This window comes from Lagopus leucura, unplaced genomic scaffold, assembly GCF_019238085.1.
Source record: "Lagopus leucura isolate 7727_CA_CO unplaced genomic scaffold, USGS_WTPT01 Super-Scaffold_1, whole genome shotgun sequence".
NCBI lineage: Eukaryota > Metazoa > Chordata > Aves > Galliformes > Phasianidae > Lagopus > Lagopus leucura.
The window spans coordinates 23,302,278-23,316,270 of NW_024962250.1; the positions used below are offsets into that span (position 1 = coordinate 23,302,278).

General features: G+C 36.9%; 1 protein-coding gene across 8 annotated transcripts in view; it reads left to right on the forward strand.

Annotated features, from left to right (window-relative positions):
* Positions 1-13,993, forward strand: part of NRXN3 (neurexin 3) — an 891,513-nt gene that overhangs the window by 654,800 nt on the left and 222,720 nt on the right. For all 8 annotated transcript variants that reach the window (XM_042869951.1, XM_042869967.1, XM_042869941.1 and 5 more), the window contains one exon: positions 1,338-1,519. In XM_042869951.1, the coding sequence (XP_042725885.1) occupies positions 1,338-1,519 (182 nt within the window). The remainder of the gene's footprint in view (positions 1-1,337; positions 1,520-13,993) is intronic.

Consider the following 13,993-nt stretch of genomic DNA (forward strand, 5'->3'; position numbering starts at 1 on the left):
ACAACTGAGAAAGTGGTTTCTGAATACTTCTGCTTCTCAGCTTCTTTATCTGCAGTGGAAATTCCTCACTTGTATGTGTTGCTGCGCTGAGATTGCCCACTGTCAATGTGGAGGACAGTGTCCAGCTTTGTGGAGGTTTTCTGTTGTCTGAAAAATAAACCAGGAAAAAAAAAAAACTTTAACAAATACAAAACAAAGCACAAGGTGAAGGAACAAATTTCCAGGCTAACTGTAAAGAGAAGTGGTGCTAGAAACACCTGTCGTAGATATCCAAAAGTCTTAAATATTTTTGGAAAAACTCCTCAGCTATGAATAGTCTTCAACTGAAGACAAGACAGATTCCAAGAGGCCAAATGTTCCCTTTGGATCCCCAAATGAAACTAAATCCCATGTTTCTGAAGCAATTTCTGATTGGGATTTTTTTCTGTGGTGTTCTCTCCCTCACCCTTCACAAGTGTTGTGTTATCGAGCACTGTCTGGGATGATATTAAGCACTAATGGAATCAATTCTTGATAAGCTCTTCACTTTATCTCAGACTGCTTGCCTTTATTTAGGAACTGAAATGCCTTTCATTAAGAACCTGAAAATACACTTCAGCAGGTTTCATACAGTAAAAATGCCTGGAGTGATTTATACCAAAAGCAGATGGTTGCTTATTTGTTTGTGATTCTTCCACTGTTACGCATGTAGGAGCATTAGGATATTCTGAATAACATACATACATGTTTGCAAATATTTTCAGTAAGTAATCCATCTTTTGTCCATGTTCCTGTGAGAGACACACCTTCCACAAGGAAGAAATTGAGTTTTTGTCACAGAGTCTAACAGTGCAAGCCTAATGGTGAAGGAACAGATATATTTGTCTGATTTTTAAAAAGCTTCAACTTAATACCTCCTTGTATTAGAAAAAGTCTAGTCTAGCATTCCAGAGTTATGGCTCCTTGAAGGGAAACTTGTGACTTTATAGAAGGAAGAATGCATGTAGTAAGCAGGAGAGGGTAGTCTAAGTAACCATTTTGTGCACCTTAAGGTGCATGTTATCAATATCAGAGAGCTCACAATGTCATTTGTCACAAATGAGGATTTAGTGTACATTGTCTCAGTTATTACCGGCCAGAGTGTGGAAGTATGTTTTCATCATCTACTTAATTTTCCTGATTCCTTCTATGTGCTGTCAGTAGCATGGTCAGTGGAATATCTTGATTTTTACCAAGTCAACTAATGAAAGCATATGTTTGTGTATATTCCTTTTAGAAGCCATAGAATTATTTTCAGAGTATACAAATAAATGATGTGTGTAATTAATGCTTTTGTCTCTGAATTTTCTGTTTTCTAGCTGGTGCCACGTATATATTTGGGAAGAGTGGAGGCCTCATCTTGTACACCTGGCCAGCTAATGACAGACCAAGCACAAGGACTGACCGTCTTGCTGTGGGCTTCAGCACAACAGTGAAGGATGGCATTCTTGTACGGATTGACAGCGCCCCTGGACTCGGTGATTTTCTGCAACTGCATATAGTGAGTATAGCTAAACCAACATCTATGTCAAACCCGAATGTCTATCTATATGTTTAAAGAAAACTATCATGATGAAATATGTAATTCTCAGTTCTTCTTGTATCTTCAGTACTCACCAAATTAACCTGCCTTAGGTAGTCTTCAGGGTTTGTGAAAATTGTCGAATGGGATGAACAAGGAGGTAAATCTTGGTGCTGGAAGAATGGGGAATGAGGGGAAGGCCTTATAGCATTCAGTAGCAATAGAATGTATTCAAGAACTGTAGAAACAATGTGAATATAATTTCACTAATATTTCTGAAATTTTGGTGGATTATTGCTATTCTCAGAAAGGAAAGAATGAAATGGAATAAGAATTTTTTCTCACTAAGGAAGTTAAGTAGAACTGACCACGTTCTTATCTGGTGTGGAGAGAGTCAATACAACTGACGTTTGCTATTGCAGGGTAGTTCCAAATAGCATGGCCTTGTGGGAATTATTTTTCTGTTGAATGCAAATATTAATGAAGGACATCTTTGGTGAAAATGGCTTTAGTGAAAGTTTGCATTTCTGTGAGAAAATGAGACTAAGACTAGAAACCTTTTCAGCCTGTTGCTGTGTTTTTCCTTATAAGGTGGGGAGAGGGTTGGGGGCAAAACAATATTGGGTTTATTTTCCATTCTAGATAAGTAGTTAAGAAATTTGCTAGAGTTAAATGCTAGTCATGTTGCTTGATGGTCATGTTTTCCATGTTGTATGCATTAATTCATGTTGGAAGAAGAATGTGACATTTGCAGGGTTCAAATGATCTGGGGAGCTGCTGATATTTCATTGGAGATTAGAGAAGGTGTAAATAATTGTGAGGGATATCCCAGTACAATATACAGACCTAATGTGAATGATTGAAAGTCTTAATCTGGTACAGAGGAACTTAAAATGTTCAAAATCTTGTGGAAATGTAAGGAATATTGCAGAATGTTCCTGAAGTAAAATATAAGGCTTGCGCTCATTGCCAGCATTTCATGTGGCTTTAGTTAGAATTTTGTTATAAAGCTCAGATGTTTAAAATGATTGGAGTATGACTGGGAACCATTACACTGTCACCAGTTTTGGATCTCTTTTTGTGTTCTTTCTGAATGTTTCGTGTTTTGTGTTGGAATGAAAATAAAATCAAATCCTGGCATTTTCTCCTTTTTACCCCAAAGAAATGCTTTTCTTCTTTCAAAACAAAAGCCAAACAAAACCAAAAGCCACACTAAACAGCATTAAGCGGGTTGAAATTCTGTAGCTTCTCAAGCTAAAGCGGTTGGATGTGACTGAAGAAGAAATTGTATTCTTCAGCTATTATAACGTATAAGACTTCTGTATTGTCTGTTAACTGGAAAACAATATGCAAGGCATGTGAGCAGAGGTAGAAAGATGCGAGGTGGCTAGATCTTAGGAGGAAAAAAGATAGGATCTCATTGCTGTTGGCTGCCTTCTGGGATGTTACAGAGAAAATGGAAGTCAGACTCGTCTTAAGGTGGTGCTCAATAGAAGGAAGAGGGAAAATGCGCAGAAGTACCAACAGGGAATTTGAATATTTTATTGAGAACTTTTAACAATGAGAGTATGTACATAATGAGTTTTTTCAGCGTCAGTGACAAAGGTGCACAGTTTTTTTTCTGTGTAATTTGGTCTTTAGTATTTCCTCTTTCCTTACAGATGAGTGCAACAGAAATTTTTTTTGAATGGTCATCTTTTTGGCATTATCTGAGATCTAGAGACATTAGATACCTAAGCTATGATCTGTGGTTGGTATTAGTGCTAAAAGTTCTCTTGGCCACTTCAAGTACAGTTTGGCCAATTTTATGTGTAAAAATACTCACTGGCAGCAAATACAGTAGTTCAGCTTTCTCTTGTGCTTTCTTAGACATGGTGAATTAGGAGGATTTGCCAGTTATTTGTAAATAGCAAAGGTATGTTGCTGTGTTTTTCTGTGTGGTATTCACCCTTATCATGTCTATTGATAATACTGATGTTCAAATAGAAAATGTGGTCTGAGCCTCATGTCACTATATATACAGTAGATAAGTTTGAACTTTGAAAATTGCTATTGGCTTCTTGAATATTGTTAAGACTTTGTTATTTCTAGTTTATGTATAATTCAAGCATTTTATGTAAATTACTGAAAGCCACAGAACTGAGTTAACATCAAATTATTTTGGAAAAGGTTGAATACTGAAAGGTGCATCTTGACAACTAAAATGTGAGACTGTGTATGACGATTTACTTTGCAAGACATATGCAAGCTTTCTGTGAGATCTGTCTTCCTGACTAACTGAAAATTACCACATGCTGTGTGCTGTTATGTTCAAAGATGCTATCCATCTTCTGTTTCTCAAGCCTTGTCCTTCCATTAGGCAGGACTTCCAGTGTCAAAATGTCATGGTTCTATGTTTTTTGTTTGGATAAGACAGTTCAAATGATGATTAAAGATACAGGAGAAATATATTTGTATATCAGGAAAAAGTTATGAAACTACATTAAACACAGGAGAAAGAATTAGAATTAAAATATGGGAAATCAGGGAAAACCGCTGTTAAATTAACTCATTTTATGCATTTTTTACAAACTAACAAATTGGCTTTTGGGGAGGAATTCTTCTATTTATTTTAACTGATGGATGTTTTTGAATGAGTACTGGAGAGGCCTCTTTTTCTGGGGTCTTTCTGGTATGCCAGTCAGACCTTTATTTATAAAAACTATTTTTTAAGGATAGTATTTACTAAACTCTGGCCTTCTCATTCTTCCTTAGCTGCTCTGTTGTTTATTATAGTTAACAAATTTTTTAGTGATCATTTTGTACTGTGCATTACTACACTAAAACAATCCAGTCATAGTATGGATTGTATTGTATACAAATCTGGTACAATTTTAAAGGTTGTTAAAGGAACTTTTATTATTCTAGAGAGACTTCTTAATAGTTTTCATGATTTTTTTTTTTTTAACACTGTGTATGTTTTGGAGCATTCATTATCTTTCCAAGAGACAAAAAGGCAAAGAAGGTATCTTTAACAAAGACTTGGATATTGTTTAATTTATGATCTGTTTGGATTTCATTTTAAAATTACTACTCCTTCAGACACTGTGGAAATTCATTAACTAAACTGTCTTAAATGACAAAAAATTACAACCTCTGAAACTACTTTCTCTCCTGATTTACAATGTAGAATAAGCCAGCAGCACTGGGAAAATAGATGGCATGCATTTCAGATCGATGTTGTATATGAAGCATGAGGCGTTAGTGTGAATAGCTCTAACTGGATCATATAGTCCAACTCCCCTGCAATGAACAGGAACATTCACAGCTAGATCTGGTTGCCCAGAAGCTGGTCCAGCGTGACCTTGACTTGTCTACAGGAATGGGGCATCCACCACATCTCCTGGCAACCTGTTCCAGTGCTTCACCGCCCTCACTGTAAAATACTTTTTTTTTTTTTTTATGTCCAACCTAACTCTACCCTCTTTAAGCTTGAAACTCTTTCCTCTTGTCCTATTATAATAGATCCTTTAAAGAATCTGTTCTTTCCTGTAGCTCCCCTTCAGGTATTAAAGGGTGACTATTGGGTCACCTTGGAGCCTTGTCTTCTCCAGGCTGAACAGCTCTTTCAATCTATCCTTATAGGAGAGGTTCCATCCCTCGGATCATTTTTGAGGCTTTTCTCTGAATGCAGTTGCACAGATCAGTGTTTTTTCCTCTACTGAGGACTCCACATCTGGATGCTGTACTTCAGGTGAGGCATCTGCCAGGCAGAGAGACAGGATCACCTCCCTCAGCCTGCTGTACATGTTTCTTCTGATGCAGCCCAGGCTTGGCTTTCTGGCTGTAAGGGCACATTGCTGCCTCACATCCAGCTTCTCATCAGTATCCTTTTTTTGGTAGGCCTGCCCTCAATCCTTTCATCTCCCACCTTGTATTGGTGGTGAGGTTTGCCTTGACCCAGGTACTAGACTTTGCACTTCAGTTTGCTGAATCTCATGAGCTTCACCTGGGCTAACTGTTCAAACCTGTCTAGGTCCTTCTGGATGGTATCCTGTCTCTTGGGTGTGTTGACAGCACCTTGCAGCTTGGTGTCATCAGTAAACTTGCTGAAGATGCAGCTGACCATGCTGTCAGTGTCAGTGAAGATTTTAAAGAATATTGGTCCCAGCACTGACCCTTGTGGGGCACCACTTGTCATTGGTCTCCATCCAGATATTGAGCTATTGACCACCACCCTCTGGGCTTGATCCTGCAGCCAGTTCTTTGTCCATTGAACAGCCCAGTCATCAAATCCATGTCTTTCCAATTTTGAGAGTAGGCTGTTGTGGGGTACTGCGTCAAAGGTCTTATGAAGTCCAGGTAGATGAGATCAGTGGCTTTTGCCTTGTCCACTGATGCAGTGACACCATCATAAAAGACCACTAGGTTGGTCAAACAGGATTAGCCCTCAGTGAAACCATGCTGGTTCTCCCATATCACTTCTCTATCTTCTACATGCCTTAGCATAGCTTCCAGGAGGACCTGCTCTGTGATCTTTCCTGGCCCTGAGGCGAGACCGACAAGTTGGTAGTTTCTGAGGTCATCCTTTTTACCCTTCTTAAAAATGGGTGTGATATTGCCTTTTTTTTCCAGTCACCAGGGGCTTCACCTCATTGCCACGACTTTTTAAATATCATTGTGAGTGGATTGATGACTACATCAGCTAATTCCGCCAGGATGTATCTTACTGGTATTCTAGACTTTCGGATGTTCAGGCTCTGCAGGTGGTCACAAATCTGATCTTTCCCTCGCAGCAGGAGGAACGCTTCCTCCCCAGTCTGCTCCTATCTAACCAAATAATGTCTCCATATCTTAATTATGAGTTATATTTAGAAGTTCAGAACAGGGCTTTTACTCTTGCTTTTCCAGGCCTTAAATCTGTATAAAATAAGTCTTTGAGTTTGATATGCTTCTTTGAGTGTACCAAAAGCAGTTGAGCATCAATGTATGAGGGTTATCTTCATTTCTGAAGTTTAGTGCTTATCATGTGGCATTTCATTCAAGAACCAGCAATGGTCTGTGTACATTTCTCTTGTCTGTTTAAATAAATTAGGAGCCTCTAAAGGTGGTTGTAGAATAAAACATCTTACACTGAATTTATACACTGAAGCATGCCAACAGATCACCAAAAAATAAGGTGGATCAGGGGCTTCTTCAATGAAGCAAGGAATTGTTTATTAACTAGCTAGGTACAGGAGGCATCTTGTGTAATGTATGCTTGTATAGTTAATAAAGAGAAGCAACTTGTGTATGAGAATGGCTGGACTCTTACTGATTAAGGATGGAAATTAGGATGAGTTTTCAATCAAAATGTTACATTGTCTGAATCCTTAGAAAGTCTAAGAGAACAGACTGTCTGAAGACATTTTTCCACCAAGACAAAAACCAACTGAGGGTATACTCTGCAGGTCTCCTATAATTATTCACATATAAAATCTATCTGAATGCAGCTTTCTATTATGGATGAGTTCTCTGGCACAGACTTTTAAATGCACCGTCTTTAATAGGTGCAACCTGGGGATTAACATATGCACGAAGACTTGAAAGCTTGAGTGCTAACCTTCCAGGCAAGAAGGCAAATAAGCTGAATGAAGGAATCAGAACTGTTCTGGTTTAATTTGGGGATATGAAGATATAGCAGGGTTTTTCTTTCATTTCTTTGTTTTTTTTTTTAAATAAGTATTTGCAGCTGTAGTTCTTTAAGTTATCTCTGTGTACTAGGTAGCATTCTGGCACTGTAATGTTTGGTGTGGGAGTATTGTCTCCTAACAACACTGGGTAACTTACTGTTATAACATAGCTTGAGCTATTGTATTGCAAACATATTCTAAGCATTACACTGTGCATCACAAAAGTCTACCTCCCTTCTATAATTATTGATAATGATAAAAGTTATGTCGTCTCTTCTTTTTTGCTTGGGATGGCAGTCATTTTCAGATGAGACTAGCATCTTAATCATGCTAAATTTTTTTGTTGATCTATCTTTGTGTAAAAATTTATCGTGTATTATGTAAAGATGAATTTCTTGGTATTCCACAAAAATTAGTTGGATTTTTTCATGCCTATTTTGATGTTTTATGACCATGACAGAGTAATGACATTAAGTACCTTTTGTCATTATTAGACAGTGTTCTGGGAGATCAGTTACTGAGCAGAATAGCTGGAAAAAATGAACATTGCAAAGACCTACTTGGAATCCATTCTGGCCAGGGTCAGCCTGCTTTATGTAATCTTTAACTAGAAGAAGGTCTCTGTTCCTGACTAAGTACTTAAAAAATATTTAAGTGTACAAAGGTGCACGTATACCCAATTCATCCACATTAAAAAAAATAGAGCTAAGGTAGCATCTACTTATGTTGGGTTTGTAGAATGAAGAACACGGCAAACACAAACTTCTGCATTGTTGTTTTGCATGTGAAAAGCTGTATCTGAGTGAGCCTCAAATTTGAAGTATGCACATCAGAAACTATATCTGTCCTGGATTTATCAGTATTCCATATCATTCCTTACCTCAATCAAGTCATTTTTCCTATTCCATTTCCTTTCTCCTGTGGGGAGGGAGGGATGTCACGCAATTAACTCTTCAAACTGCAACAATCTGAGTGAGCCTCAAATTTGAGATATGCATCATTGTCTGCTTTGACAGCTAGCAGAAAATAGCTAAGATTTTTGATTTATTAATTTTGATGAAACTGTTCTACTTAAACATTCAGGAATTCTGACCAAAAATGCCTTCAAGTTTTGTGCTGTTCTTCTCTAAACTCATTGGATCCACAAAGTCCTTTGTGTTTGTGCATGCTGTATTTACTTTTCCCTAGAGCGCATACAAATAAGTAAAACTAATTTGAAGGAAAGAGAATTGACTTAAAATTTCCAAAGCAGCTTTAAAACATGTTATTGTTACTTCTACTTTTATTTTGGAAAGTGAATTAAAAAATCACTTTTCATGTATTTGGACAAGTTCATATTATGCATGGAAACTGTCTATGTATTATCTACTAGCTCTTGGGAAGAGCCTGTGGTAGCTGACAAAGAGTTGAGAGTAAACCTTTGAAGGTTAAGGAGCTTTTCACCCTAGTATGCTGTTTATGGCTGGCACAGCTTGTTGCTGTACCTTATCAAGTGATTGTGATGTCCTTTTGAGGTTCAGTCCCTGTTTTGTTGCCAGTGGCTGCACCATGTGTATGAATGAATGTATGTAGTCGAATGCAGTAGTGCAGGAAATAGCACACTGATATCCTGTGGATAAAGATGATAGATTTTAGATCCCTTGTTTCACTCAAGCAGCATGGAAGCTCAGTGCTTTGATATAGAGGGACTCATTAACTCTTCACTCAGAAACAGTTTATGCATAGATCCTAGTGCTTTCACTGTTATTGAAGGTTGTGAAACTAATTGGAGTTATCGTAGAAAGAGCTGGAAGAGCGATATTAGCAAAAATGATAAAATTGCAGATTGGGCCACAAGTTCACCTTATTAGAGTTACAAACCTGAAAAGAATATAGGGGCTTCAGCTCTGCAGGCTGATTTGAGTTTAGTTTGACAATAGAGAATGGAAAACTAAGAACCGGAAGGGAGATTTACTGGAAAGTTGTATCGATAATTTTGTAAAATGTGGATTAAATATATGACGATCTAATTTTTTTCCATAAGAAGAGAGGTTTGCTGCTTTATCTTATTTTGTTTAATCAAGGAAGCTGGCTTCTATTCCTAAGATAATGGTTTGGTGTAATGGACAACAGCTTCTTCTTGCCCCAGCATGAGCCTGCTCATTTTAGTGTTGTGCATCTAGCAAAGCCAGACCCTAATATTTCAGTGCAAGTGCAGAAATGAACAAGCAAAAACAAACAAACAAAAAAACTAAAAACTCTCCTAATTTGAAAAAAAAAAAAAAGTCTGTGAGGTAGCTGATGTGAGAGATTATTCTGTAAGTATGCAGCTTCTGTTAAAATACATCATGAGGCTTTGAAACCTGTTTAATTTGTGACAGTACCTTAAGTTTTGTTCTGGTTGTTTGAATCACTGAGTTGTTAAATGATCAATTCTCAATCTTCTAAAGTAGCTATCCATAGACTTCGTATGACATTACGTAATGTTAAATGTTAGGTTATCTCTTGTTCTTTATATAAAATGCAAAATAACAAATACAGTATTTTTTTAATGGTTATTTTAGTTTAGCCTGTGTTTATAATGTTGGTGGAATACTTCATCTAGGGCTTTATAATATATAATAATTTCTGTGCAGCTTGAACTGAATTGTCTTTACTGTTTTTGCAGTACTTAATATTTGAGAGCTTTTTAAGATTTGAAGATTTTCTCATTTTGTAAAACAGTTTGTCAGAGAGTGAGTAAACCACAAAATATTGGGTCTTTTTTTCATGCTGAGAAAGTTTATATATTTCTTACTGCGGTTCTTTTTGTTGTTGTGCATGTTGTGTTGTTGTCTTTCCTTAAGAATTAAATACAAGTAGTGAAATGGTGTACTTTTATTTTAAGCTGAGTCAAATAAGAAGAAACCCAGATAGGATCCAGTGCATTTCTTTTCTTGAAATATCAAACATTTGAAGAAAACGTCTCAGATTTTTATTGTTCATTGTGAAGGAAGCAGAAGTTGTTGATATTTGAAGACTGTATACTAACAACTGGTAGTATTAATTCTTTACGTGAAGCACTGAACCTACAGAGTGGTTCAGAGAAAAACATCTTCCGTATGCATGGATAAATTGCACTAATAGATTCTAAATTAAATCTGCTTGTAATTAAAGCCTTTATCACCTTCTCTATGGCTGCAGCAAAAAAAAAAAAAAAAAATCTTGATCTTGGTGTTAATGGATAGCAGCAGGGTACGGTAATAATTCACTGTGTGTTCAAACATGCTGAGTACTACTCAAAAGCAATTAAACAAGGGCAATCATCAGTTTAATTTACCCCTTACTTGGTATCTGATGTAACCTTCTCATCAAAGGTTAACAACTGCTCAGTACTACATCTGTTACAGTGAAATGAACTGTTCCTCTATTAAGTCTCTAGGAAGAATGTCTTAAAAGAAAACATAGTATTGAATCTTTCTAATAAAATGTAAACTTATCTAATTCAAACAATGTGTAACATGTTTGCACTACAACTTTAATTTCCAAGGATTTCAAAATACAGCTTAGAGAAAATGATAAATTAATCAATGGCATGCATCTGGTTGTAGGATAAAAATAAACTCTTCTACAGAGCGTGAAAAACTAGTCCACAGTTCTACATGAGAAATGAACGAAGAATGCTATCTTTTCCTTTTTAAAAAGGCACTGCAGGGAGAATTTAAAGGAGAGTGCACAGAACTAGTTTTGCTAGAACTCCAGCATCCAACTTCTTACATGCTTGCTTATTCATGAAGAGGCGCAGTTCTTATTCAAAACTACTGCCTTCACAGTTGTTACAATGATTGAAATGCACATGTATTTTATTTTAAAACATCTAAACAATCACAATACATCAAAGTATTTCTTTGAAAGGTGCATGTGAGCATCTTTATAAAATGAGAAAACTAGGGAATTGAGATTAGATGATGTAACTGAAGATATAACATTGGAATTGGAGATGATTATCTCTGAATGGTTCTCTTTCCTTAAAACAGTAAGACCTCTTTCCTTGTACCTCTTTTGAACCACTCTCAGGGCACAATGCTAACTGCTGGGAAAGTGTAGTACCTTTGGAAAGCTGCTGTTGCCCATAATATCTGAGGGTCAATTTTATAGCATCAGATGGTGTTGTTTTTGTTTGGTTTTTCCTTTTCATTCAAATGCACTGGGTCCTGAACTTTTTTAGCTTGTGTGTTGCTGAGATCATAGGCTGAAATGGTATTCGTGCTAATAAGACTCTCCCATTTGTTAACCTTTCAGTATATAAAGCGTGATTGAACTGAGAGCTTCCTACTTTTGAGTAGGAAGGTTTGAGAGGCTTTTATGCCTCTTCTGCAAAAGAATTGGTATGGGGAAGACTGCAAGCACAGTCCCAAACAAAGCTGAAGTAAAACTTTAGTGTGAAAGCTCTTAACTATGTTTGTCATTTTTTTTCCTCTTCTACTTTTAAATTTCAGATGCTTTAAGCAATTTGTGAACTACTGACTAGTGCGATTTGGGCCAGCATAAAGCATCGGCTGAGAGTTTTTTTTGCCTGTACTGATGACTATGTACACTACTAGCTTGGAATATCTAAACTTACTTTCAGTGCATGCTGTCCCTGTTTTAGCTTATTCTTTATTCTTGTCAATTACTGATGCCAGGAGTGGAGTCTATGCAATCTGTGTAATAGCAAAAATTAAGCATGATAAAGAAGAGTATATTGTGCTGATTCAAGCTTCCTTTACTCTGTTATCATTTATCATTTCCAGATAATCTCACGTGAACAGCAATAAAATATACCAACGCTGAAACTTAATATATGTAAAATGATGCTAACATCACACCTCTTTAGTATGATGCTGCTCAGCCTTAGAGATAATTCTGTGGAGTACACCATATCATGCTTCTGTTATACAATTTGAACTAAAGTTAGGGAAGATCCTCAAACTTAACAGGCATTTCCTCTCCTTTAAGGGAGGTAGAATCTACTTTTCCTTGGAGACTGCTTTGAGTGTACAGTTAAAATAGATTTTATGAACTTATTTTTTGTTACCCTTTTGTATATGGAATGCTGTAGCTTAAATATATTTCAGGAGACTAGGTGCTCACTGTACAGTGATCTTTAGGTGTGATTCAGGTGGGGGCAGCACATGCTGCAACATTTCAAACTGAAGTAAATGGACCTCCTGCAACAGGAGAGTCTTTCTGTACCTGCTAAGGCAATGAATTGGGCAACACATGGAAAGATTGTGAGGACCTATTGAAAGGTATTTAAGCTATACAGCTGGGGGGGTTTCAAGGGAGGGAGAGGTGGGTTTGTTTCAGGTGGTGTTATACAAGTGCACTGAAGAGCTGAGGCAGGAAAGGTCATTTCAACATGGATAGATTTCTTTGTTTAATGCCTAAATTTATACTCGGTGACCTCTAACATCGTGGGGAGTGCAGAACTGTCTGCACCTTGTTGCAAGTGATTGTTTTATAAAACTGTCACTTTTAATTACCACGAAGACCTAACTTCATTCACACTCCTACAGTATTGGGTTTACAGAAAGGGTTTTACGAGAGCTATTTCAGTGCACTGTTTGATATACTGAAAAGATTTTCCTGTGATATGGTAAAATTATGTTGTGAAAGTGAGTAATACTCTTCTTGTGTTTATCCTGAAAAATCTGTCTTACATATGTGAATCTTTACTGCTTCTTTCAATGCATAAATGTAGTTCTTATTGTTGGTGGTATTTTCAAGACCTTACACTGTATGTATTCTTGTCTGTTCTTTGCAGAAGGGAGGGATGTTGTGGTTTCTCAAATATTTCTTTAAATAAGCCAAATTGAATAGAGCTCTTCAGTAATGATTATTGTTAATTACATCAAGGTTTTTAAATGAAATGATCTTCAGTCACTTTGCCTTTTTCCTGCAGACTCCATTCATATAGTTCAGACTATCTTATTGTGAATTTTTTTCCCTTAGAACTGATTTTAAAATGAAACTGGTTTTAAAATCCTTTTCGATCTGAGTTCTAATCAGAATTTGTTTGAAGCATTCAGCTGTGTTCAAGAGGACTGATTACATTATAGCACCAGATAAGCATTGCTGCTTTGTTGTAAACTGACCCAAGATTGATATATGCAAGCTACTTAGGGTATCTTAATACTATATGTTTGGTTTATGCTTGGATGTGTAGATGTATTAGGGTTATGGGCAGAGGCTTTAGTAGCAGGACACCTGCAGGGGTGGCCTCTGTGATCAGCAGCTGCCTTTGGTGTTCTCAGGTCGCCTTTAGTTTCTCACTGCTCTAGTCTGTTAGTAATAGGTATTATATTAATCTCCCTACAGTTAATCTGTTTTGCCTGTGATAGTAATTGATGACCGATCTTCCTGTTTTTATCTCAACCCTTGAGCCCATTTTTTATTGTTTTTTTTTTTCCCCTCTCTTTTCGAGGAGAGGGAATAAAGAAGCAATACAGTAGAGTTAGTGTGAAATAGAAACTGTGAAACAACCAGAGCTCAGTGCATCTGCATGCAGTTGTCTTTGTTTCAGAAACCTTTTACAGAAGTAATGTGTTCAATTTAAAGAACTCTTAACCAAGGGCTTTAGGTTCCCTTTCAATGTGTTGTCCTGTGTCATGACATTAACACTTTGTATTCATAATTCTTGTTTGCTCATTTATGCATTTTTCAGGGATAACTGTGTTCAATGATAATGCTGAGTTAAAAGGAAGATGGGTTGTCCTCTGGCTTTCAACTGTCAGTCTTGGAAATGATAAACATTTTGACGTGTTAGGAGACACACTGGCTCAGTTTGTAAGATATGTGTCAG